This window comes from Clavelina lepadiformis, chromosome 3 (genome assembly GCF_947623445.1).
Source record: "Clavelina lepadiformis chromosome 3, kaClaLepa1.1, whole genome shotgun sequence".
Classification (NCBI taxonomy): domain Eukaryota; kingdom Metazoa; phylum Chordata; class Ascidiacea; order Aplousobranchia; family Clavelinidae; genus Clavelina; species Clavelina lepadiformis.
In genome coordinates, this window is record NC_135242.1 from 7,744,421 (window position 1) to 7,769,941 (window position 25,521).

The 25,521-nt window shown below is 36.7% G+C and overlaps 3 protein-coding genes and 1 long non-coding RNA gene across 6 annotated transcripts; 3 read left to right on the forward strand and 1 right to left on the reverse strand.

Annotated features, from left to right (window-relative positions):
• The first annotated feature begins 85 nt into the window (after positions 1-85).
• Positions 86-9,115, forward strand: LOC143448354 (sodium-coupled monocarboxylate transporter 1-like). Its single transcript, XM_076948056.1, has 14 exons — positions 86-866; positions 2,638-2,805; positions 3,830-4,017; positions 4,121-4,186; positions 4,407-4,526; positions 4,951-5,105; positions 5,292-5,432; positions 6,070-6,199; positions 6,299-6,387; positions 7,139-7,316; positions 7,440-7,526; positions 7,655-7,875; positions 7,995-8,095; positions 8,294-9,115. Exons 1-14 carry the CDS (start codon positions 815-817, stop codon positions 8,560-8,562), a joined length of 1,965 nt encoding a protein of 654 aa, XP_076804171.1. The 5' UTR covers positions 86-814; the 3' UTR covers positions 8,563-9,115.
• Positions 9,116-9,451: 336 nt separating this feature from the next.
• LOC143450237 (uncharacterized) lies at positions 9,452-10,895 on the forward strand. Its single transcript, XR_013114667.1, has 3 exons — positions 9,452-9,505; positions 9,588-9,770; positions 9,944-10,895. It is a non-coding gene; the product is annotated as an uncharacterized LOC143450237 (long non-coding RNA).
• A 115-nt stretch (positions 10,896-11,010) lies between these two features.
• On the forward strand, positions 11,011-16,770 carry LOC143448353 (sodium-coupled monocarboxylate transporter 1-like). Its single transcript, XM_076948055.1, has 14 exons — positions 11,011-11,197; positions 11,404-11,574; positions 12,788-12,975; positions 13,338-13,403; positions 13,614-13,733; positions 13,794-13,948; positions 14,080-14,220; positions 14,356-14,485; positions 14,586-14,674; positions 14,807-14,984; positions 15,131-15,217; positions 15,364-15,605; positions 15,691-15,791; positions 16,024-16,770. The coding sequence occupies exons 1-14, from the start codon at positions 11,146-11,148 to the stop codon at positions 16,290-16,292; spliced, it is 1,989 nt and encodes a 662-aa protein (XP_076804170.1). The 5' UTR covers positions 11,011-11,145; the 3' UTR covers positions 16,293-16,770.
• A 2,018-nt stretch (positions 16,771-18,788) lies between these two features.
• On the reverse strand, positions 18,789-25,445 carry LOC143450747 (CUB and sushi domain-containing protein 1-like). Of its 3 annotated transcripts, none has more exons than XM_076951411.1 (22): positions 25,370-25,445; positions 25,221-25,296; positions 24,840-25,066; positions 24,572-24,722; positions 24,174-24,365; positions 23,911-24,105; positions 23,584-23,775; positions 23,200-23,400; positions 22,892-23,083; positions 22,567-22,770; positions 22,416-22,484; positions 22,240-22,342; positions 21,558-21,739; positions 21,285-21,466; positions 21,051-21,213; positions 20,750-20,875; positions 20,471-20,662; positions 20,074-20,253; positions 19,855-19,958; positions 19,558-19,720; positions 19,378-19,488; positions 18,789-19,253 (listed from the first exon to the last, which is right to left on the reverse strand). In XM_076951411.1, exons 2-22 carry the CDS (start codon positions 25,231-25,233, stop codon positions 19,069-19,071), a joined length of 3,327 nt encoding a protein of 1,108 aa, XP_076807526.1. In that variant the 5' UTR covers positions 25,234-25,296; positions 25,370-25,445; the 3' UTR covers positions 18,789-19,068. The 3 variants fall into 3 exon arrangements, with proteins under 3 accessions (XP_076807526.1, XP_076807525.1, XP_076807524.1); XM_076951410.1 differs by having other exon boundaries at positions 23,584-23,772; positions 25,212-25,296; positions 25,370-25,419; XM_076951409.1 differs by having other exon boundaries at positions 25,212-25,296; positions 25,370-25,419.
• Positions 25,446-25,521: the final 76 nt, after the last annotated feature.

The following is a 25,521-nucleotide window of genomic DNA, read 5'->3' on the forward strand; positions in this document are numbered from 1 at the left end:
TTAACGGTTAGTTAAAAAGGAATAGTAGACCCTTAGCAAAGCATAGCGTTTTTTGCATAGTAGCCTATAGTATAGTAAAAATATAGTTTTGTTTATATCAAATGTTGGGACTCAAAAAATTGGATTATTTGTGGCAGTTATTTACGTGAAAAATGAGCGTTTTGTAGTATGGGCCAGTTATTTCGCGAGGCATTTCAAGCAATTGCCAATTGTGTAGTTAGATTATGTTGGCAAACTTGTTCAAAGAGATTGCTCCACTTGCAGATAGGCTACCCTTTTCATCGTTTATGTTACTGGGTAGTAGATCGTGCCTGAAGTAAAATGTGTGTTTTCTTCTCTCCAAAAAACGTGAAACGGAGACTCTGAGGGTGCTTCAAGTTTATGAAATGATTAGTATTAAATCCATAATGTGTACTAATCAAACATAAGGACGTAAACGCTTTTTTGTGAACCTTAGTGAAGTGGGTGAACTGTGTAAGAAAAGATATTTATCTCCTGTCAATAATTAACTCGCTTTATTGCAACTATTCAGCAAAGATTTAAAAAGTTTACAAACGCGGGTCTAACTTTAGAACTCCCGGCCTCTAGCAGAGTTGTAAGTTAAAAAAGCAAGGTATTAATTTGTCTACATAGAAATGCTTAAGCGTTCAAGTTTGTATAGCGAAGCTTACATATTAGCATTTTCTGCAATGGAGCTGTGTGTTAACTGAAGAGTAAAGTTGCTGTAAAGCTTAAGAAAAGTATTTTTCAAATTAGTTTAATAACAGTCAACATTTGTCAACATAGATTTCTTCTGGTATAGTCTGCCTTCAGTATGAGTACGGAATACACGTCCACATTCTCGGAAACGGCAAGCACTGCTCCAAGTAGGTTATGACACTTACAATCAGATTAAGTTGTCATATTAGCTTTCACTCTTCCATACTGAAACAAGTAACTTAAATTGTAGGCAAGTACAATGTAGGCTGCCAAATCAAAAAGAATTGAATTGGTAAGAATATAAAACACAGATCTCAACAATAACCAGAGGTGGGCAGTCAGTACTTTGAAAGTACCGTCGGTAACGGTACCGGTACTTGGCAAAAAAAATGTATCGACGGATCCGGTATTCGGTACTATTTTAAAAAAGTAGCTGGGTACTTTGTCGGCACTTGGTAACGGTACTTTTTGCGTAAAAGATGCTGTTGCAAATGCAATGTTTGCCGCTATTATGCCCCCGGTAAAGGTTACTCCAGGTCAAAACATATGCGATGTTAATCGCTTGCAATTTTACTTCACATTTTTAGATTGAAAAACATCAGCAGATGCTAAAGTTAGTATTAAGCATTAATTAACATGTATTTTTGAAAACATACTTGTTAAAATTTTGAAATTATCACGTGAAAAGTACCGAGTACAGGGACCGACTGAAATTTCTTGAAAAAAAAGTAATTCGGTATAGAGATTCGGTACTATTTTTCAAAAGTAGCGACGGTGCCGGTATCGGTACTGAAAAAGTAACGCGGTACAGTAATTCGGTACTATAGTACCGCGATACTGCCCACTTATGACAATAACAAACCCGAATCTGCTAACTTGTCCCATTCCTCTTAATCATAACGTTTGATAAGCAAAAGACTCATGACTAAAGTTTACGCCACATTGACAAATAATTATAATTAAATAAACGTGATTTTTGCTTAGCCTATAGCCTACATGTAAAAACAGGAAAAGTTCTCGCCAACAATTCACCTTCTAAATGGTCAACCAAACCAGGGCTTCCCAAACTGGGGGTCGCGACCCCGCAAGGGGTCGCGTAACGAACGTCGGGGGTCGCAGAGCGTATACCAATTTTACACGAAGTACAAAATACAATCAAAACAAAATATCGTTCCAGCCTAATCAACATTAAAACCGCCTTGAGACCAGCATTAGCAGATGTTGAGCCACGGCTGGACTTGCTTTGTAGCAGAAAGCAGTCGCACCAATCACACTGAATAAATGTGTGTGCTTTTTTTGTTTCCAGTGGCCTACATATGTGTAAAGTAGTAAGTAGGCTTTGAGTACTGGTTGCTTGAATTCAGTCTTTGCATCTCAATAAATGTCACTAATGACAAAGGTATATTTCGCACTGCTAATCAATTTAAACGTGAAGGGTCGCGGAAAACTTCAGAAGTTTGAAAGGGGTCGCGAGCAAAAAAGTTTGGGAAGCCCTGAACCAAACTATGCCTGTTATCAATACCTTCAATGCTTTTTTACTTCTTATGAAACAAAGAATTTGAGCCGAACCTGCCTGCAAAATTCGAATTCATGAGATTTACAAAAATGGCTGATATTCAAATGGAAAGTTCTAATTTATGTTCTATTCAGTATATCTCTGTAGGTAGCCTAGAGCCCTAGACTATACGTAATCTGCTATAGCCTACGTTTAAATATCTAACCTATTCTTATTGCATGTAACATATATAGACTTATTCTGGTTTTAACAACCGTATAGCATAAGGAGATTATATCCAAACTTTCATAAATAACGCTATAAAACCTTAAAAATTTGTTTTGATGTGTATTTCAGTATATATAGGCCTAGGCTAGGCTATTTGATTACCAATACTTGTTTCCGTTTTCTACCCTTTATACATTCTTCTTTTTGTATTTCAGGTGTTCTTTTGCCGACAAAGAATACATTTCAGGTGGTCGATTATGTCGTCTTTGGTTTTATGTTACTGATATCCGCCGCCATTGGAATCTACTTTGCCTTCGAGCAAAGGGGCAAGAATCAGGAGGGCACAGATTATTACTTGATGGCTAACCGACAAATGTCATACGGTAATAAATAATACTTCACTTCACATTCGTGCAATTCTTCTTATCTTTATCAAAAATGCTATGACACTAGCGGAAACAGGCTGAGGAATCAGTAGCAGTAGTATACACCGGATTGTACAGTAGATCGCTTGATTTGTCTCATTGCAGCAACTGGGAATTTACTTAGGCCTAAAATCGGTCTTATTTGAGACCAGACTATGTCAACAAGCATTTTGATAGGTCAAGAGATCAATACGTGTACTTGTATTCCATTAAAAGAATGGTCCCTTGTAGGCATAAACAACATCTTTATGTTGTGACGGTTACGTCACGAGTCATGGGTTGTTTTGTAAATGCTGAAATTTTATTTTGGGATCTTGCAATTCAGGTGTTCACCAAACTTAAATTCTCCTTAATGACGTTCAGATAAATTACCTCGCTTGAGCTGGTGTGCCACACATAAATACTGTTGTTATGTTTGCAATCTTTCCCTTTACCCTTTTCTCTTTCACTTGTTACGACTGCGCAATGTAACATTCAGTAAGCTTTGCCCGAAGGTGAAAGCCTTTGTGTCTGATAATTAATAAATAAAATCGGAACTTTAAAAAAAACATTACTCTTTTATGAATGGCCTTGGATCGCCTCAAATGTCTCAATTGAAATTTGGCACTGATTTTCCTACTAGCAGTCGTAACAAGTGAAAAAGAAAAGGGTAAAGGGAAAGATTGCAATCATTGCAACAGTATTTATATGTGGGACACCAGTTCAAGCAAGGTAATTTATCTGAACGTCATTCAGGAGAATTTAAGTTTGGTGAACACCTGAATTGCAAGATTCCAAAATAAAATTTCAGCATTTACAAAACAACCCATGACTCGTGACGTAACCGTCACATTGTTAAGGACATTTGCCTAATACTAAACTACAAAATACTCTGTAGCAAAAATATTAATTAAAAAGGAATTGATTTTACGGAAAAAAGCATTCTTTTATTTATGTGCAATTAGGTAATTAGCTAATTATGTTCAAACTGTTTCATGCAAAGGTCCAGTTTCCATGAGCCTCATCGCAAGCTTCATGTCATCAGTGACAATTCTTGGTGTGCCAGCCGAGTACTACATTTATGGAAGCATGTTTACGTGGTTTGGTATTTGGTACCTATTTGTTCCATTGATTGTAGGATGGATTTTTTTGCCCGTCTTCTATGATCTTGGCATCAGCAGCACATATGAGGTTTCCACCTTTTAATTTGCGTCTCACTTTTTCGTTTTGTATATGCTCTAAGTCTAAGAGAAGCCGTAGCCTATTTCCAACGAAATCATTTTCTGTTTGACAGTACTTGGAAAAACGTTTCAATCGAGCCACCAGATTAATTTGCACTTTCATGTTCCTGATTTTATCGGTGAGGTAACTTTCATGCTTTATACTAATTTCTTTTACTATAACTACCAGCCACTTTGGAGAAAAAACAACTTTTCCTTTTTTCCAAATCTATCTCAATTATACTTTAGTAGAAAAATATTTTTACTTTTGTATACGCTCTATGCATTACAGACCCTTGTAAAGGCTTGTAGACTATGGCAATATAGGCCATGTGACATTATAATCTTTCTGTTACGCAGTTACTATATGGAGGAATAGTTATCTATGGACCAGCCCTAGCCCTGAGCGAAGTGACAGGTTTTGACATGTGGATTGCCATTCTCTCCACTGGGCTCGTCTGTATTTTTTATACAACATTGGTGAGAAACAATTTTTGCTCAGTTCCGTTTCATTGAAGAATAGGGCCAGATTAATTAACTGCGGGCCCCTCGAAGATATTCGTTTTTAAGTTTTTATTTAAACTGCTTTAAAACTAGTTTTAAAAAGTTAACGAACACTAGTTTCTTTAACTAGTCACTACTTTTTATATTTTTTCAAAAAAATACCCCAAATTTTATAAGTGGCTTATAAATAAGGAAATTTATATAAGCCTAATGCAAAATGAAAATGTTTCTCAGCTGAATTAAATATAATATTTACTTCTCTTCAAAGCGCAGGCCCCGTGGTAATTGCCACAAATGCCACTATACGTTAATCTGCCCCTGAAAGACTATTTCAGTTTAATCTTAAATGCGTTGACGTTAGGCTAATTTACTTAGCGTATTTACTTTGCTTTCTCTACAGGGCGGCCTAAAGGCTGTGATTTGGACAGATGTCTTCCAAGCAATTTTGATGATTACTGGATTCATTGCGGTCATCATACAGGGCAGCATTAATTTTAACGGATTCAGTAATATTTGGAAAGCAGCAGAAGCGGGGGGAAGGATAGATTTTGTGCAGTAGGCAATATGCTATCTTTTAAACAGGATCGACGAGATTTAAACGGGAGTTACTTATTGATATTTTAATGTTGAACATAATAAAATGTATGTGTCCATACATTAAGAAAATGATATTGTTAGATTATGGTGTTTCTTTTACGTTGATATTTGTTGTTATGTTGCTTTGTCTCTTTCACCTTTCAGTTTCGAGTTTGATCCACGGATTCGTCACACATTTTGGTCAATTATGTTTGGAGGAATTGTCATTTGGCTGGGAATAAACGGCGTTAACCAAACTCAAGTGCAAAGATACCTTTGCTGCAAAACGAAAAAAGACGCCAGAATGTATGAGTGAATGTTGAGTATGAGTGACCATAGTCAAGAACAAACCGGGCTGCTAGTCGAACACGGCAGATCGCTTGTCGTTCTTGTTGTCAAGCATTGAAAGAAAGTTTTCTATAGCCTTACACTGCAGTTGTTGACACGGAGTTATCACTGTGTGAACTAATTGTGAAAGTAAACCATATTTTCTATATAAATGTTAAGAAAAAATAGTTACTAAACTCATTAACGCGTGGATACAAATACGACCTCTGTACGCCTATACCTTACCTATGTAAAATGTATATCTATACCTCTATACCTCTATACCTTCAAGTGTTGTTTACAAAATTCTATGCCATAAATTGCCATCTATACAGTGCGTAAAAATATGACAATGCACTTTATTTCAAGGCGTTTTTAAGCAGTTTTTAAAGCGCAGCGTAAAAGTTTGCGCATCCTGCATTTTGGGTAGGCTGGACAAACGTATTAATTAACCAGCTTAAAAAACCTCTAAAAGTAATCCTAAAACACTAAGTTTTTGAGCACACTGTGTATAAGAATACCTAGAATTGATTTCACTTAAATGTTTACAAACTTTATCTAGAATATTTTATCTAGGCCAATTGTTTTATCCTATTTGGATTATTTTTCTTTTTAGAGCGATCATCCTCAATGGTATCGGATTGGTTGTAATTTTAGTGCTTGCAGGAATGACAGGATTGACCATATTTGCCACCTATCGCCACTGCGATCCCATTGACAGTGGAAAAATAAGAAAATCAGATCAGGTAGTCTAGGTTTGCGTAAAGTTCTTACCAGAAAGTGGTTATAAAGACCATAAATACCCTATAGAAAATACGCTTTGCACATAATATGATTTCCTTTAGCTCTTTCCCTTCATTGTGATGGATATCCTGGGATACCTGCCAGGAATTCCAGGATTATTTGTGGCTGGAGTTTACAGCAGTTCGCTTAGGTACAGTGCTTTATTGAAATTATCGGAAACTAAACTTTTTTGAACTGTACTTGCGAAAATAGATGGCACGGTTTGCCGTTGCTCGTTTGCTCGGTTTAGTTTAGCCATAAATTTTATACTTGCTGAGCTGCTCATTTTTTGCATATGATTTTACCCTTAGTCGGAGTTGTAAGCAAGTAGCCTACTAATTTTAAATTTCGCGTTCAAGTGCTTACCATAATTTTTGAAAATACTTGAATACAAGTATCAGTTCTCAACATGTTGTTAAGCTACTCGAGTAGGCTTCTTAACTGTAATTTACAAATTCCGGAAGAAGTTCTTTGTAATCAAATTCGATGTCGATCGAGACCATCGCGTTTCTACCTTATAACAACTTACATTCTTAAACATAGTAGCCTACTTAATCATAAGGGTATTAAAAAATTCAAGAAAGACGATCTGCCACGTTGTGTATATCTTAAATTTATAGATTGATAAATTTTTAAGAGAGATTAATAGCCTATATGCAATAATATACAAGCAATAAAGATTGACAAACAAGTAGGTCTATACCAATTCAAGTTTTCTAACAATAAACATGTGCACCCGAGTATTGGGAAATTAGTACTCGAGTACCTTTGAGTAGGCTACTACAAAAATGGTATTGGAGTATAGTACTTGAGTCAAGTACTTGACTTGACTAAAGCAGGCCTTTAGATTTTATTTGTTAATGCTAAAGTTTATAGGCATCAATATTTTATGTTTTCATTAGCACAATATCATCTGGTATGAACGCGATGGCCTGCGTTGTTCTTGAAGATTTCATCAAGCCCTTCACCAAATGGAAGACGAAAACTTACACACTCCTGTCCAAGTTTTTGTCACTGGGTTTTGGAGTTTCTTTCATACTTCTAGCCTATCTTGCTTCCAATGTTGGAGGCCTTATTCGGGTAATGATAAGTGCTTCAAAATATTTCTTTTGGAACATTACTTCGCAGTTACAATAAACAGTTTACATGCAGTGTTCTCTGTTAAACACAAGCAATATATCTACAAAGTTTTATTCGTTGTAGATGGCGTACAGTGTTCAAGGAATAATTGGTGGGCCTATGGTTGGATTATTTACAATTGGAATAATGCTACCGTTTGTTAACGATTGGGTAAGCTTACAAATTTATAAAGGCATTAAGAGTAAATCTATCTCCACAGCTGTTGTACTGTAATGTAAGAAAAACATTTAGCATAATATGTACTCCCAAATATTTAACGTATGTGTGATGATATGCAGGGAGCTTTGATTGGAGTATGTCTGGGCTGGGCATCAACAATTTGGATGTTTGTTGGCTCCACCATTTATCCAAAACCAAAAGAATTTTTAAGAATCATGCCTCGATCCACCGAAGGTTGTCCTGTATCTGACGTCATTGATCCCATATCTCAAGCGCTTACTACATCAGGCTTTAACACAACATTATCTTTATTGTCAACTACGTCTAATGCTGAGGAAAGGTTAAAAAATAATGTTGCAAGCATTTATATAACATTTACAATTTATAAGTTTAGTTATTATGACTAAAATGCAATTTCGGTAACATAGCTTTTGTAACTTATTATAATTTTACTCTTAGACCAGGTATTGCTGATTTTTATGCTGCGTCTTACCTCTACTTGGCTACTGTTGGTTGTCTTACGACAATAGTTTCTGGAATCCTATTTAGCTTAATTACGGGTAAGAATAAGTAGGCCTATAGCACCAAAAGATAAATTTGCAATTTATGAATATGTCAACCTCGGTTCCCCAATTATTAGACTTTCTAATACAGTATAGACTACCCAGTTTTATTCGTACGATAACTATGCATACGTACCAATAAAAGCTATTCGCTAAATCCATTAGTTTCAATAACCGACCACTTAATTGTACAAGGCTGCACAAAACGGAACCCTCCACAAAACGAGCTTTTATGGAGCTTATATCGTTCGACTCGGGATGAAGACAAAGCGCCATTGGAGCGATCTTCCAGTTGGTTTTCTCCAACAGCATTGGCAAATGCGCAGGCCGTGAGAAAACTATCTGACTCGTCATTGAAATTTGAAGGGACTGAGCAGGAGTCACTGACCAAACCAAATTTGAAACAAAGGGCGTCGTCTAGCGATGACGTGTTTTATGGTGAAGAAAGAGAGTCTTCCATTTGACCAAAAGACACTTTGTTAAATCTTGTTCGTGCTTGTGTGTATGTTTAGTCTGAAGCTAAATACCGCTGTCGATATATTCAGCCACATAACAGGGTCAAACATTGTGGAGCTTTTCGATAAAAAAACAACATGTTGCAAATATTTGTATAAAACGCTGTATAGACTAGATGCAAATACTACAGTAGCTTTGTACCACCACAAAACTAGCCAATAATTAAACGAAACTGGGTTTCAGATAAAATGTTGCTTATACGTTTTGGCATTTAAAGAAAGATGCAAAGATTCAGAAAATTATTTTATACCCAGACGCATACATTTCATAGATACAAACGTAAGTTAACGATAGAAATCTTATAGCGAAAGTTTCCAACAAGTGTCACTGTGTGCTACAGTTGAACAGGCAAGAGAGTGGTTTAATTCAAAACCTTCACGTGACTTTGATCTGACAAAATGACAATAAACGATTTTAAAAGGGTGTAAAATAATACAATAGATTTTATTTTATTCGATTGTGGTTTCCTTCTCAGCGCCATGAATAAACTCAGCTACCGGATGTTGAATTTTTTGGCGTCTTATATCTTTGCACAACGGCAGCTTGCCGTCTTCCAACACCTGCCTGGCTTCTGACAGCAAGATCTTTCTTTCACTTGCTACAGATTCCTCGTAATAGCTTTATATCGAACTAAGTCTCCAGGATCCATCTGACGGCGCTTGGTCGTTGGTAGCTCTCAAATATCAGTATTGTTACAAGAGCCTCGCCGTACGTATAAATGCAACTTCAAAATGTTCACGGAATTAGTTACAACCAAGTTACCACAGATGCAAAATATAAATGTCCGCTTTGCGCGTATTTTTCTAAGTGTCTATCGTGAAACACTTAAAAAGACAAACCATTCGGTCGCTTGACCGTCGGCAACGGGATTGTTCGGTAAAGATTTTATAGGTAGGTATGTGCCCATGTTTGGAAATGAAAATGTTTTAATATTTGTTGTGAATGTTATGCAGTTAACTGATCCATGTACCAGTTTCAGCTCGGGGTCTCTGGTTCGAAATACAGTATGTGGCATCAGCCCAACTTTTACTATTTGTTGATTCCGTTTCGATCATGCCTTGCAATACCAGTCCATAAGGAAGCTCGTCACGTAGAATGTTTTATAGCCATTCGCCCGGAGCAAGTAAAAAGACAATGCGTGGTTCGTCTTTTGCAGGTTGTATAAACTATAGTACTACACAGTAATTGATATTTTAGTTAGGGCTGATTTATTTATAAACTACGTCATTTTGTGGTAACCAACTTATATCGTTACCGGCCTTTTTCTAGTGCTGGTTAGAAGAGACCTGCAGTTAACTATAGGATTGTATTTCAAAATGGTAAAAATAGGCACGTCTACACAGCAGTACAGGCATCGGTAGAATGTCATCATCACTGGTTGTAACAACAGACAAGGCGCAGCCAAATCGACAAGTTCTTCCGCCCGGAGGCAGACATGACTGTGGAAGGACAAATCAAGCATAAAACAACCTAACACTATTACAATGACATTATATAGAGAGAATGAAACAATGATCATGTAGGCTAGCTTACATGCAGTTATTAAAGTATTTTATGCTGATTAAATTTGGGATTTGATTACATTAAGTTTTTTTTAGCTCCTATCGAAATATTGGCCACTGTATAAAAATCGTTTTAATAAAGAAACTATAGTAGAAATATTTGTAAAAACGATGCAAAAGGATATGCTAGAAACATAAAGAAACTAGATCTCGAGCGTTTTTTGCTGTGTAATATGCTGCAAAAGACGTGAGAGAGAACGCTGGAGTGGTGTTGCAAACAACAACATCAGCTTGTCCACTTATTTCCTTTTCATTGCTGTGTTGCTAGCCTAGGAAGATTGCAGAATTAAAGATTAGGTTTCCAACCACTGGTTAAGATAAGGTAGGCCACACATGAATTGAGCTCCCAAAAGTTAACTGCAAAACTAATTCTAATGACCAAGGAAAAAAGCAAGTTAAAATAGTTGGCGCTTGAAAACAGGCCGCAAAGAATTGTAAAGATGAAATTAAGTCGACCTTGCTATACAGTTCAATAAAGATTTTGCCAAGTCAATATCGTTACAGTTTATTATAAGGTAATAAATGATCCAGCCTGACTAGAATATTTTTATTAAATCGGTTTTTCAATCAGGATATTTCTTTCCAGTACTTCTGATGTGATGAGTCGAAAGATTTAAAATAAAGAATGCGTCTTTTGTAAATGATTAACCTATCTTAATGAAGAAAGTAGTCATAAAACGTTACAAAAGTGATATTGTTAAAGTTGGATATAAAATTGCTAGCCATTATTTAAGTAGAGATTCGTGGCGCGAACGAAAACTTGCTTTCACAATCAATAGATTCTATTTGGCTAAGCTTCGACATGGTCTCTAGTGATAGTGTTAAACTCGTATTTCTGTAGTTTTGCAGTAGGCTGCTGTTCATAAATGAAATTTGTTTAGATTAAAATTTGCGGGAACAATTTTATTGGTTTTTAAGCTTTTGAAACTGAAGTGTTGCAAATAGTGCTGGGTGATTTTCACAAAAAATATGTCTTCTGAAACAACGTTTCCCATTAACCCGACAAGCTCTGGCGCTGCAAGTAAGTGTTTATGATATAAATAACAATCTAGAGAGGAGGTCACTAGGAACAAGTGGTAGAGACTATACTAACTGAGTCAAACGTATATATAATGTTTGCACAACTATGGATAAAAATATTAACTTTTTGTAAGCTTACCTATGAAATTACCATTTTTAAAGAAATACCATTTCAGTGTTTTCATCAATCTTTCCTTTTCACCTCAGTTGCTGCCGATCTACCAGCAAAGAATACATTTCAAGTCGCTGATTATGTCGTTTTTGTCTTTATGTTGCTGATATCGGCCGCTATTGGAATCTACTTCGCATTTGAGCAGAGGCGTAGCAAGTCAGAAACTACCGATTCTTACTTGATGGCAAACCGACAAATGTCTTATGGTAGGAAGCTAATGCTTTGGACATTTTTCCTATATTTTTTAAGATGAAGCTATACCTCTGTAATTTCCGTAAAATATAATCCATAATGATATATTGATCAGATATGTACGAAAGGATTTTGTCGTCAACATCCAATAGCTGTGACATCTATCTCCGTGTAACATGACAGATAAAATACGTCACCTCAACAGCACTATCTTATGGGCAGAATCATCACTTGTGGTGCATGCTCAAACCTGTTTCTTATGCCATGTATAGGGTTCACCATCTATTCCCTGGTCAGATTGCGTCGATTTTGTCCACCAGAATCAAGCATTTTTAATTTCCTGAGATTTTTTATGATGGCTTTTCTTTTTCCACCTTAGAACAACGCTTTTAATAGAAATCCATGGTTAAAATACACCACCTGCTTGTCCATGCAACTTTTACTATACACGTTAAAGTCACAATTTTAAATTATTTAGGCACTATTGAACTCACTGCAATTGCTGATGATATAAAAACGCATCCTTGTGTTTTCGATTCTATGACGAGAAATAAAACGCAGTGATATCCCGGTTTAGTTCGCACCCGTTTAAGTTTGCAAAAATTTATCACAAAATCTCAATTCATCTTTTGCAAACGTTGATTGGTACTTACAGTAAATTAAACATGTCATCAAAAACATGGCAACTTGTCACCAAAAAAAAAGTTAAGTAAGTTATCGCTTAACTGAAGTTCACGATTTACAAAACATATCATGAGTCATCAGCTGACGCATATCGTTGACAAATAGCGTTTGCTGTCCATAAAAAAAATTAGGTTAACGTTACGGCATCCATCAGTCTTGTATGGTTACTGATAAGTACCAGTTTCGCAGAAAGTGGAAATATATTATACAGTAATATAGCCTATTGCATAGATATACTATGTTTTCAACACCATAACTGCTAAGTTCGCACAAACTACTCAGATTCAAGTTGCAAATTTGACTGGGATCTTAATGTGAATGATTTAATCTTATGCGCTGAGTTGTGAGGCCAAAACTGCTCTGCATTATGAGCGATTGCTCAAGTGTTGGTTTCAACTTTTTACAATATCCGTTTAACCTCGACCTATTGCACGTACGAGTAACTCGTACAGTTTTGTAAAATAAGTGATGCCGATAATATTAGTATACAAAGTGGATTGTTAGTTTCAGGCCTGTATAGTTTGCAAGTCCATTAATGTTTAGGTCCAGTCTCCATGAGCCTCATCGCAAGCTTCATGTCATCAGTGACAATTCTTGGTGTGCCAGCTGAGTACTACATTTATGGAAGCATGTTTACGTGGTTTGGTCTTTTGTACTTACTTATTCCGTTCATCATTGGATGGATTTACTTGCCGGTTTTTTATGATCTTGGCATTAGCAGTACCTATGAGGTTTCTACTTCTTATTTGATGATGTAACCATACCAAATTGATTTCTCAATGTGCATGTTTACATGTAGAATCAGAATTTTTTTATTGACAAATATGTCTTTTACGCTTGCTTACTACATTCTAACTATAAATTGATAATGAATCTAAAATATCGACTATACGCAATAGTAACCGATTCTTCATGGTAGCGGTTTCACAATGGTGAATATGGTCTATATTTATCTGCAGTTCTTACTAAAGTTCTTCCAGTTTCTGTCTTTTGATGGAAACATCGTTTTTGAGAACCAACTTATATTGTTGTTTATAAAATACTTAAAACTATCGTCAGCTATTTAATGAATAAACTTTTTTTTACTTGGTAGTACTTGGAAAGACGTTTCAACCGAGCTACCAGATTGATTTGCACTTTCATGTTTCTAGTTTTATCGGTGAGATGTATATATAAAAATATAACTCTGTATTAGTTTCTTAGCAAACAAAATATTTTATTTAGCGAAATGTGCAAGAAATCCATCTTAAATCGTAACTATATCATCTTGAACGCTACTTGTTAAACTGGAACAGGTCGCATATTAAGCATCTTTTATGACTCTATTACTTTTAATTGCTGTGTTTTATACATATATATAAATATATAGGTTCTTTACGGAGGTATTGTTGTCTACGGACCAGCTCTAGCCCTTAGCGAAGCAACAGGTTTTGACATGTGGATTGCCATTCTCTCCACTGGGCTCGTTTGTATCTTCTACACGTCTTTGGTGAGGGAAATGGGGCAGTTTCATTTTTACTAAAATATTTAACCAAATACTTTTATTCAGGGCGGCTTAAAAGCTGTAATTTGGACAGATGTCTTCCAAGCAATTTTGATGATTACTGGATTCATTGCGGTCATCATACAAGGCAGCATTAATTTTAACGGATTCAGTAATATTTGGAAAGCAGCAGAAGAAGGAGGAAGGATAGATTTTGTGCAGTAGGCTGAGTTATTTTATTACAGATGAAGATTCCATGACCATGGCTTGAGTGATATCATACACTGGACCTTGTTTTCTGCTTCACACAGATGTATTTACTTTCTTTTAAGTATCAGTGCTTTGTTATCAGTTTCGAGTTTGATCCGAGGATTCGCCACACATTTTGGGCTATGATGGTTGGAGGAGTTATTTTCTGGATTTCAATCAATGGCGTTAACCAAACTCAAGTGCAAAGATACCTTTGTTGCAAAACGAAAAGAGACGCCAAAATGTACAAATTTGATTTAAGTTGCGTGTCCTTAACTTAATCTATTTACTTATATCTTCCATAATTTAATTAATTTATATATAATAATCTGACACTTATTGCTGATTTAATTTCTAAAGGTTTGTTATTATCTTATAGAGCCATCATTCTCAACGGTATCGGATTGGTTGTAATTTTAGTGCTTGCAGGAATGACAGGACTGACCATATTTGCCACCTATCGCCACTGTGATCCGATTGACAGCGGAAAAATAAGAAAATCAGATCAGGTAGTCTAGGTTTGTGTAAAGTGCTTACCAGAAAAAGATTGTAATTTGTAAGTGCATGTATAGAAAATACTCTTGCCATAAAATATGATTTTCTTTAAAGCTCTTTCCCTTCATTGTGATGGATATCCTGGGATATCTGCCAGGAATTCCAGGATTATTTGTGGCTGGCGTTTACAGCAGTTCGCTCAGGTATTGTTAGGAATTTGTGGAACGGAATTTCTGACAAGATTCGCAATAAGTTTACGTTTCGAATATTCCCACACTTTTATTGCGTTAGTGAAACAGACATAATTTCAAATGCTACTTTATTCTTGTCGTTAGCACAATATCATCTGGTATGAACGCGATGGCCTGCGTTGCTCTTGAAGATTTCATCAAGCCCTTCACCAAATGGAAGACGAAAACTTACACACTTCTGTCCAAGCTTTTGTCACTGGGTTTTGGAGTTTCTTTCATACTTCTAGCCTATCTTGCTTCCCATGTTGGAGGCCTTATTCGGGTATAGAGTCCATAATAAATGAATAGCTCCCATAACGAATAAAATGTACATTAAATCGATTCTAAAGTAATTTGGCGTCACCGATGTATTGAAGGCAAAAGTTAAAGTAATTGCCGAATTTAGAAAAACAGCTTTTAATTTTTCAGATGGCGTACAGTGTCCATGGAATAATTGGTGGTCCCGTGGTTGGACTCTTCACTATTGGAATAATGTTACCATTTGTTAACGGTTGGGTAAGTACGCTGATCTTAATCTAAGCAAATTTCATTAACTAATAACTTTGTTAAAACATCTAAAGGCGATTTCATTTGTGACCATTTTCTTAATGCCTTTTTATAGTATAATGGTAATGGTAATGATATAGACCTATTCCACACAGGGAGCTTTAGTTGGTGTATGTTTGGGCTGGGGGTCGTCAATTTGGATGTTTGTTGGCTCTACCTTTTATCCAAAATCAGAAGAATTTTTTAACGTTTTGCCTCGATCAACTAAAGGTTGTTCGGCGTCAGACGTCATTAGTTCCGTATCTGATGAAGCACGTGCACTAGAGGTTACGTTGGCCGAACGAGTATTTAACACAACATTAATTTCATCGACATCTTCATCAGTTACAACAGAAAGGTTGATATTTTAAACAATCATTTTTGCTGATCGAAAGTGTTGATGTATGCAGCAACATTACCATACAATCATGCATAATTTCTAGACCACCGATTGCTGATTTTTATGCTGCGTCTTACCTCTACCTTGCTGTTGTTGGTTGTCTTACTACGATAGTTTTTGCAATCCTTTTCAGCCTACTTACAGGTAGAAATATTTATTATTATAGGTTAAATGAGATGAATATGGTAATTTATGCGTAATAAAGCTTGTAAGCAATAAGCAAAGCGTTGGGAAAGATTTCCAATAACCTTGTCAAAGTAAAGTTTGTACATAAACTTAAGTGGTTACCTGCAAAAGACACTAATTGGAATGAAGAGTTATATTGTTTGTTTGTTTGCAAAAAAACAAAAATTGGATTTGCATAATTTTATGCAAGGCTTCACAAAACGGAACCCTCCGCCAAAAGAGCTTTTATGGAGCTTATATCATTCAACTCGGGATGAAGACAAAGCGCCATTGGAGCGATCTTCCAGTTGGTTTTCTCCAACAGCATTGGCAAATGCGCAGGCCGTGAGAAATCTATCCAACTCGTCATTAAAGTTTGAAGGCACCGAACAGGAGTCACTGACCAAATCGAATTTGAAGCAAGGTGCGTCATCTTTCGACGATGTACTTTATGGTGAAGAAAGAGAGTCTTCTATATGATAAATACTGATTTATCCCAGTTTGTAAATATTTTCTACACGTAATTTGTTGGCAGCTTTGTTTTTTTGCTGGAATTAGACGTTGCTTTGTTATAAGGTAACCTCTAGACTCTAGAGTCTAGACGTTACAGTGGACCTTTCGTGTTCCTTTTCCGCATATCTCTTTTTACCAACATTTATTGCGGTGGCGTATTGTCCGTCTACGTCAGTGTGTATAAGCTATAGCCTACTAATTTCCAATGAATTTTTTTAAACACCATTTTCTTTTTGTACGTTATTTTTAAAAAAAGTAGTAGCTTTAACATTTTCATTAATATTTTTTGTAATCAGGTTACATAGCTATCTTGTCAGTTTTTAGTAATGTTTATTGCAGTAAATTGATACGTAGCAAAAGCTTATATTACATAATATAAACAGCATACTCAAGCCCTATGTTACTAAAAGAGTATCGGTGTATCATATAAACGTACATTATGGCTTATACGGTAATGCTTTCTACATTGTATACAATGGTTGAAGTTGACAGCACCAAAAACAATTTATAAAGCATGTTCAAACTTTTAAGAAAGCATTTGCATTTATGCTCAACTAAGCAAGGATAGGCTGCTGGCAGCTGGCTATGATAAGACCGAAAATACATAAAGCATCGATCAACAGATGCAGCCACTTATAGTAACGCGTTTGTTGAATTAGAGGTAAAAAAGGTTTATGATATATACCAGGGGTGGGCAAACTTGTTCAATGAAAGAGTCACCTGCGGAAAACTGCAATCACCAGCAATTAAGCCACAAAATCAGTAGTGTCAATACAAATACGGTAAAAAATGCATGGATAATGACCAATAATGGATATTACTATTCAGCTAGAAGAGGCACAAAAAACAAGTCGGCGAGCCGCAGTTTGCCCACCTTTGATATATAGCTTACAATAAAAACGTCGTTACGCTTACGTTAATGTCAAGAAATCAGGTGTCGTTTCGGCTTTTGTAGTCTTTTGCATTGAGCGTCACGTGCCCCAGCAAATGCAACTGTAAGAGTATAAATCCAACGTGAAAAAGTATTCTGCAGTTTGATTGTTTTTAAGAAACTGTTTTTATTAAGATTAACTGAAATAAAAACTCGTCTATCATTTATTAAATTAACTTTATAGTGGCTGAGATTTTTATAACGGTAAAATTAATAACTAACACAAAATTTCCGAATTCTGAAAAACTCTAGGTAACCGTGTTCTGTTCTGAACAATACTTGCAAGTTATGCGAACTGACGTTGGGTTACAATTGTTTACTTCCTTACTCCCATATTTTTGGTTCGTGCATAACTTCGAAATGCCATTTTGAAAAATTGCACTATAATCTCTTGATAGTAGCCTAAGCTAGTACAACATACACTCAAGCACGTGTCAATACGTCGGCTAATTATAGCTCATCACCAGAAGCCATTTCCACAAGCACCTAAACATGCGACGGATTAAATGTATGCAATACGAGAGAGGTGTCACCACAGATAATGTTTATGTAAATACGTAGACTAATACAGCCGACCTGAAACACAGTTTCTTTCAATGTTCAATGGTTCAATTTTTCGGGAGCGGTGGTCGGGCACCTATACGTACTACGATCAACCCACGGACGATTAAACCTAAACTATTGAACCAATGGACGTTGCTTGGGTCGTCCTGGGTTGAGTCATCCGTGAATTGAATCGATCTAAAATCGTCGGTAGCAGCAAAACGTTGGCTTCATCTATAAAACGTTTTCTTTTTGTCACCAATACTTAATGACAGGTGTCTGTAAAACTCCCATGAGGAAATAGGAACTCTTTTCGTAACCAAACCATTTCACCTGTCATGCGGCAAACGTTTGGAAAACCCTACAGGGGAAATACCCTATTCAAAATCCTTGCTTACGACATGCGAAGTCAAATTTTCATCCACTTCAGAAAATCTTTGGCTTAAAAAACTTCAGAACACAGTGGATCTCAAATGCCGATTCAAGCATCGGTAACTAAAATATAACCAGCAGCCAAGAAGTCCAGATTCAATTCATCTACACGTCAAAACTGCTTTTCTTTTCATGAAAAGAGACAGACCAAAACGAAAGGCGAGAAGCTATATATGAAGTGACAAACTCAACATGTTTAAATATACCATGTAGTTTTGCTGTGTCCGCTCAGGCGTGGTACCTAACTCAACACCCGGTGCCTATACACCAAATACGAGCATGGCCAGACACATAAAAAAAACTTAGTAGGAAGGGAACGGGAATGAATTTATGGAGTGAATCAAACACAGCAATTGCGAAAAGTTTTGTTGCAAGCGTGTAAGGAATCGATCCGAAAACTTAATCAAACGTTCTGAGTGACCCTTTATAGCCAGTACTCGCTACGACGCCAGGTGCCATTAACGAAATTGTTCAAAATCAGGTAGAAATAAACAAAAGAAAAAAAATGTTTGATCATGGAAGAATTTGCGTGACAGTGCAGGTTTTTAACTGATAACTACAGTAAATGTCATGGTTTATTAAACAATGAAGTCTTCGAATTTTAATGGCGAAGTACTTAGTGTGTCGCAGACATGGCATTTTGCAATGAAATGCTACCAGCAATGTTAAGAAAAACACACCGATGCAGATCGAATAGATTACAACACAACAATTTATCGATAGCTTAGCAACATAGACAAACATCGTACGTTGTGATGTTAATAAAAGTAATGGTATTCATTTGTCAACAATCTTTTACCGGAGAAAAATGCTATGCATAAAGAACAGATTGTTTATCTAGCATTGAATACTGCAAACTCTTTTGCCTATCTTATCAACGATGCTGCTTAGGCCTTCCTCGTCTACCAGACTGTAAACGTTTTGCGTAGACGGTTTCGAGGCAATAATGCTTAGGTCCAGGTAGTGTGAGCCAGTTATTCCAACAGCAAAGATGTGAACTCCCTTTTCCCGTAGGTTGGACACTGTGAGAAGTTTACGTTGTTCAGAAATCAATGTCGCGGTGTCAAATACAAAATTACTTATTTGCCATATACATTGCTAACGAACGATACAAAAATATGACTGAAGATTAGGAAATTTTCATACCTCCAAGGGTCATACTATCTTTTGTATTTCCATCACTTATCACCACGGCAAAAGTTTTCGCTCCAGCCCTTTGCCTTACTACATGATCAGCTACGAATTCCAAAGCTCGTCCTGAAAGTAGTTGATGCAGTGTTTTGTTGCGTTCCGATACAAAAATCGTGGCAGAATTTATTTTATCACCTGTCATTGTTCCTTTGCCCGTAAATTGCAATTCGTCAAACACGTTGTCCAAGTCCTTCTTGTCATTAAACCATAAGGTATCATTTACAAGCTCAACCGTGGAGTGAAACTTTACAATGGACACTTCCGTGTAAACCGTTGATACTTCAAACTTTGAATACATCTGCTTATAAAATAGAAAGAAAGAAAGCAATACTAAGAGAACAATCAAACAATTATCTCGGTTTTAACAGCATCCGGCTTATTGTCAACAAAAGTTATGACTGCCGTCATAACTTTAATGTTCGATTTTAGTACCGTTGTTACAAACTCCTTTGTTTTGTAGAAGTTGTTTACCCCAACGCTGCCCGAGCTGTCCAGCATAAAAATTAAATCAATTCGAGCTTTTGGAGGACATTCGTCTGTTGAAGGAAAATATGAAACATTTTTAGAAGCAATTGTATACAATATAGCAGTATATACAATATAACAATTCAATACAGTAGTTCTACAATTGCTGACTGATTTGTCAAGCACCTGTGCAACAAGGTCTTTTTCCGCTCCATGTTAAGTCTGCCCTACATTCCATGTTTGCATCACCAGACATTTGGTAGCCTTCGTGGCACATGAAAGTGCATTTGGAACCAATCCTGTTGCCGTTTTCACAGCTAACATTTCCACCATTAGGGGAAGTAATTTGAGGTGCACAAGTAGCCTCTAACACGTAGAAAATATCATTTGTTCAACAAAATTTCCATTACAAGGGGTAATGTAGCAACAGAATGTATAACTATAACAACCAACAGTTGGCAAGATAATTGATGCTTTTCGTACCTTAAAACTTGTTAAAACGGTTTTTGACAAATAAATGATTAAAATACAAAAAAACGTCTTAAGTTTAAATTTCTAGCACAAAACTTCAGGCTATGCTAACCAACACAGTGCGGTATCACGTTGTCCCATCTCATGAACGGAGCCCGACACCGAACGGAGTCCGTTGGACCTACAAGCTGATAACCAGGATCGCATGTATAGGTGCAAAATGAATCAATATTCCAGCCATTAGTGCAAAAAATTCTGCCACGTGGAATTTGAGACAATGCAGGTTTGCACACATTGATATTCTCTGGAAAACATTACGAAATCGATGATGGTTTCTTCTGTCATCTCATATCTCGTTAGTATACTGGAAGTTAAAGTAGCTTATGCCTACCGTAAGTTTTTTCTGTATTGCATATATATCTCGCCTGGTTGATGCACTTGCTATCTTCCCAAAAGAATTTACGTGATCCGTTGTTTTTGTTGGGGTTGTACACTAAATGTACACATCTTGGCTCACCTAAATTAGACATAAAGAACTAGTACCGGCTACAGACATAGGTTATAACTACCGGTCGTGGAAATTAACAATGGATATGAAGCAAACAAAATACCGAGTAAAGCATTCAGCACTTTTCTATTCAAATAATAGTAATTAATGGTAACAAAAACTGAGTTTGGTGTCTTAACCTTACCTTTAGAGACCTTGGGGTGTCCAACAGACCAGGCAGTGTGATCTGAATCGGAGAGAAGCGAACCGTCTCTCCATCTGTAAACTCCTGGCTCATATTTATCGTGCAGGCCAATCCAAGGACCCAGTATCTTAATATTCGGAAAGTTGTTGGGCACAAGAACAAGCTACAAGAAATGGCTAGCTTTAATATCCCTTATATTTAAAGCAGCGCTTACACGTGCAGAATAAACGTTACCTCCAGAATTGCATTAAGAATGTTATATTGTCTTTCGGTCCTTATCTGAGCAGGGTGTCCACTTTCAACATTGGCACACGCATCCGATGCGGTGAGAGTTGGATCCAAAGATTCGACCAAAATGTATCTCAGGCAATAATCATCATCAAACAAGTTGTTAGGGGGGCAGATTGGGTTGTTGGCTGTGAGTATGGTGCGAGAAATTAACATAGAGCGGTTGATGATGCAATGATGAAAACAACAATTTTTTCAGGATTGTGTCTATTTTGTAACCTGTGCATACGATTCCATCTCCTTTGAAGCCGTCTTTACAAGTGCAGTTGTATCCACCGACCTCATTGAAACAAATACCGTTTTCTCGATTACAACGATAAGCAATATCATCAGGTTGTAAACATTCGTTTATGTCAACACAAGAGAAACCATCTCCTCGAAAGCCATCCAAACAACGGCATCTACAGGTCATGTTGGAACAAATATTAGAAACTTATGAAAACACATGAGAGAAAGCTTTCAATTTATCACCGCCACTAAAGAGATTATGTTTTCATAGGCGTTTGTTTGGTCAAGTGCAAAAATGGAAACAATTCGAATGTGGGAAAATATGATACTTTTTTTAATGGTATTTTTGGTTAATGTTTTTGCGCTAAACATGGCGACAGACGAAAACAATGTCTTTCCTATTAATCAGACATGTCGCGAGGAACAAGCATTAACATTTATCTAATTCATCTCCAAATATATACTATGATATATACTATAGCTTGCTCTACCAATCGCAAATCGCGCTAAGAGGGCTAAGATAAATGTAGCATGTACATGTAGCAGCGAAAATATTCAAGGAACAAAAATACTGCAATTCTGTTTCTCCCGGGTAAAAGCAGCGAATCGCCGTGATGGCAGAAGGATACGCATTGCCTAAGACCTTTTTCTATTTTTTTTGTGCTTCAATTACTTGTAAGATCCGACGGTATTCGTACAAATTGCGTACTGCTGGTGACACAAGTTTAAACCTTGGTTTTTACACTCGTCCACATCAATGCATAAAAAGCCGTCACCTGTTGGAACAATGGAATTGGCCTCTAACTTATACCATCTAACATATTAATAAAAAAATTGCTACTGCCAAACCTTGAAATCCTCTTCTACATGTGCACTTCCCTGAATCGTCCGTGGATGCAATGGCTAGTGGATGACATTCTGTTCAAAGTTATTTTTAAGCAAAAGGTTGTAAGATTTTAAGATAAACCCCGTTTCCCTGTTTCGGTTTGATATATTATACCTTTTACACAAGTAGGTCTTGGTTCATCCCAAGTTCCGTCCAAGCAAGTGGTTTCAGACTTTCCATTCAAAACGAACCCAGCTTGGCATGAAAACGAGCAAACTGAGCCGTGATTGTTATCATCGGTGCAATTGACAGCAATTTCGTTCAATGAAGTCGATTTCATTTCAATAGCGCACTTTGTAGCGATCTGACAAGGATAATCTTCGAAACAAAAAAAATAAAAAATAAAAATAATGAACGCATATAGTTCTCTATTTCATGAAATAATCTGCCTAAAAAGGAGTTTATTTTAGTTTAAAGTAATAATTTGCTGAATCTTTACCTAAAACGCATTCAAGTATATTTTCAGACCAACTTCCGTCCGTTTGGCAAGTTGTAGATTTCTGGCCAACATATACGTAGCAAGATTTACACGTAAGCTTGCATGTTGTTCCAGGCGATAATAAAGTTGAATTACATTCTACAACGCCAAACTCGACTGAAATTGAATTGCACAGTTGCAATGGTTGCGTGTCTGCAAAAGAGGTTTAAGTAGAAGTGTTTGACTAGATTTAAATATTATTAGCCGAGACTTGGCTTCAGCACCTATCTATAACAATAAAAACGTCTGAATAAACCGCCCGCTTGTACCTTGTTCACAAGTTGGTTTTGTTGCATCCCATGTCGCGTTCAAACAAATCGTTTCGGATATACCGTTTAGTCTGAACCCATCTTGGCATAAAAACGTACAAACGGAACCATCTTTGTTAGCATCAGAACATCTTACAGCACCGTTTGGTAAATCCGTTGTCATTGTATCCGGACAAGGTTTAATATGGTTGCAAGCTTCGGCTTTGGAAACAAATATGCTAATTAGGCTAATAATTTTTAATCATATCAATAAATACCACAAATTTTTGGATATTTAAAGCAAAAAATAATGACTTAGTTCCTGTCGTGTAGCATACAAGACAAGAGATCAAGTTTTTCGGTTTAAAATAGGAAAGCATCCAATTTCAAAGATTAAGAACCTACCTAAAACGCATTTAAGTTCATAGCCGGACCAGGTTCCATCTACTTGGCAAACAGTTGATTGTGAGCCCATATTTACGTGGCAAGGACCACAGGTAAGGTTACATACTGTTCCAGGCGACAAGGACATTGAACTACACTCAACGGCCCCAAGCTCGAGTGAAAGTGGATTGCACTGAATCGCTCGTTTCACTGCTCACATTGAAAATGTTAGAGATAAGTTCACGCACATAAATGGTTTTATCTTCAACTTTACTTAAAACGTGGGCGCGCAAATTTTATCGTCAGCAGGTAGATATTAGATTTAAAGCAACTGAACTGGACACTAACCAATACACTCTGGTTTGATATCAGTCCACTGATGGTCCTCATTTCTGCATAAAATGTTGTTTTCTCCAGACAGTTCAAAGCCGTCTTCGCAAGAAAACGAGCAAATCGATCCCACTTTATTCTCGTCAGTGCAAATAACGCCGCCATTATTAGGATAAAACGTCATATCCCAATCGCAAAATTCGCAATCTTTGTCTGAACACATGCTTCAAAGTCGCCAGTTAATCAAAAACATTTTGAAATAGTCGAAGTACAAAGCTTACCATGAACGCATTGTGTTGTTTTCCCAGACCATGTCGTGTTGCTCAGGCACATTCGCTGTTTTGAACCAATGAGTGAATAACACTGATTGCACTTAAAATAGCAAACTTCTGTTCTATACTGAGAACCCAAGTAATTGCAGAAGACCACTCCGTTTTGTGGCGCTTTTAAAGGTGAGCACGTTCTTTCTGAAACTGGAAAGAATGTGAAATTATGCTTTTGAGGATTTGATTTTAATCTTTTTGCATTGACATTAAAAATTAAACAACCGCAAGTGTGGTTCACTTTTTTCACTAAAGTTGCTAATATTTTAATTAATAGGGTAAAGTAAGTTAGATTAAAATTGCAACGAATTCAAACAGAGCTTCCACAGTTTTAATTTCAACATTACATTCCGGACCTTCAATTTTTTGATTGCATCGAGATTCATTGCAGCAAAAACGACAAACCGACAAGGGTGTGCTTGGGATGAAATTGCATTGCGTCACCGGCCAGGCAAGCTTGTCGTTTTGTAGTTCATTGTTTATGCAAGCCTGAGTTTGCTTGCAGCCCTTAAAGTAAAGTGAAAGTGATGGTACACCGCATTCTGATATATTTCTATAGTGTATCTTTTTGTGAAAATACTGCGAAAATCTTTTACAGTAGCTCTTTGGAACAAATTAGTCTACCTTTGTTATTAACACTTCTAAGTTATTTGACTTGTTAAAAACTCGAATTTCGGTTTGACAAGATCCTTGTGAAGCTTGACAAGTGACTATATTTCTGTTGCAGTCGTCATTGCTTTGTGCATTGGTGCAGGCGTAGCACTGGATATTGGTAGAAAGGCCTGTGAAAGGAATGCCGGAAACACACAGGTTGAAATGCATAAGAGCCAATAGGATACAGATGATCCAACCTATTAACATGAAAACATAAAAAGTCAAAGTTAAGATTTTATCCTGCACTTATTTCAATTTTCAAATCTGTTTGTGAATTACGTTCGAATACAAGTTCTTGCAACGTACAGTACATAGGCCTATGTAGTATATACTATTGCTTACTAGCTCCACCTCTTGTTTCCATTCTCAGGCCTTGCAACAAATACAGTTCTTAGTCATATCACGAATAAAAAGTTTTAGATGAGAGCTGAAAAATTGGTCTAAAATGTTAAAGATTTAAGAAGTGCAAGAACGTTATAACGATCGAAGCTCCTTCTTACCTTCGCCTCCTTGTAACGTTATCCGGCGGCGTACTTACTAATCGCTTGCTCATCAAACGATCCAATTTTTAAAGGCTGCGCGGTTGCGCTTTCTTTGTGCATTGTTATGCAGTTGTCCCTGGGCATTTACCGGTTGTAAAACTACAGGCTAA

Coding starts and splice junctions, on each gene's coding strand:
- LOC143448354 (XM_076948056.1), top strand. CDS start 815: ATGAGTACGGAATACACGTCCACATTCTCGGAAACGGCAAGCACTGCT. Junction 4,018..4,120: donor GCATCAGCAGCACATATGAG/GTTTCCACCTTT, acceptor TCTGTTTGACAG/TACTTGGAAAAACGTTTCAA. Junction 4,527..4,950: donor GTATTTTTTATACAACATTG/GTGAGAAACAAT, acceptor CTTTCTCTACAG/GGCGGCCTAAAGGCTGTGAT.
- LOC143448353 (XM_076948055.1), top strand. CDS start 11,146: ATGTCTTCTGAAACAACGTTTCCCATTAACCCGACAAGCTCTGGCGCT. Junction 13,949..14,079: donor GGAAGGATAGATTTTGTGCA/GTAGGCTGAGTT, acceptor CTTTGTTATCAG/TTTCGAGTTTGATCCGAGGA. Junction 14,675..14,806: donor GTTTACAGCAGTTCGCTCAG/GTATTGTTAGGA, acceptor TCTTGTCGTTAG/CACAATATCATCTGGTATGA.
- LOC143450747 (XM_076951409.1), bottom strand. CDS start 25,233: ATGGAAACAAGAGGTGGAGCTA. Junction 22,771..22,891: donor TATACTTGAATGCGTTTTAG/GTAAAGATTCAG, acceptor TTTGTTTCGAAG/ATTATCCTTGTCAGATCGCT. Junction 19,959..20,073: donor AAAAAGACCTTGTTGCACAG/GTGCTTGACAAA, acceptor TTCCTTCAACAG/ACGAATGTCCTCCAAAAGCT.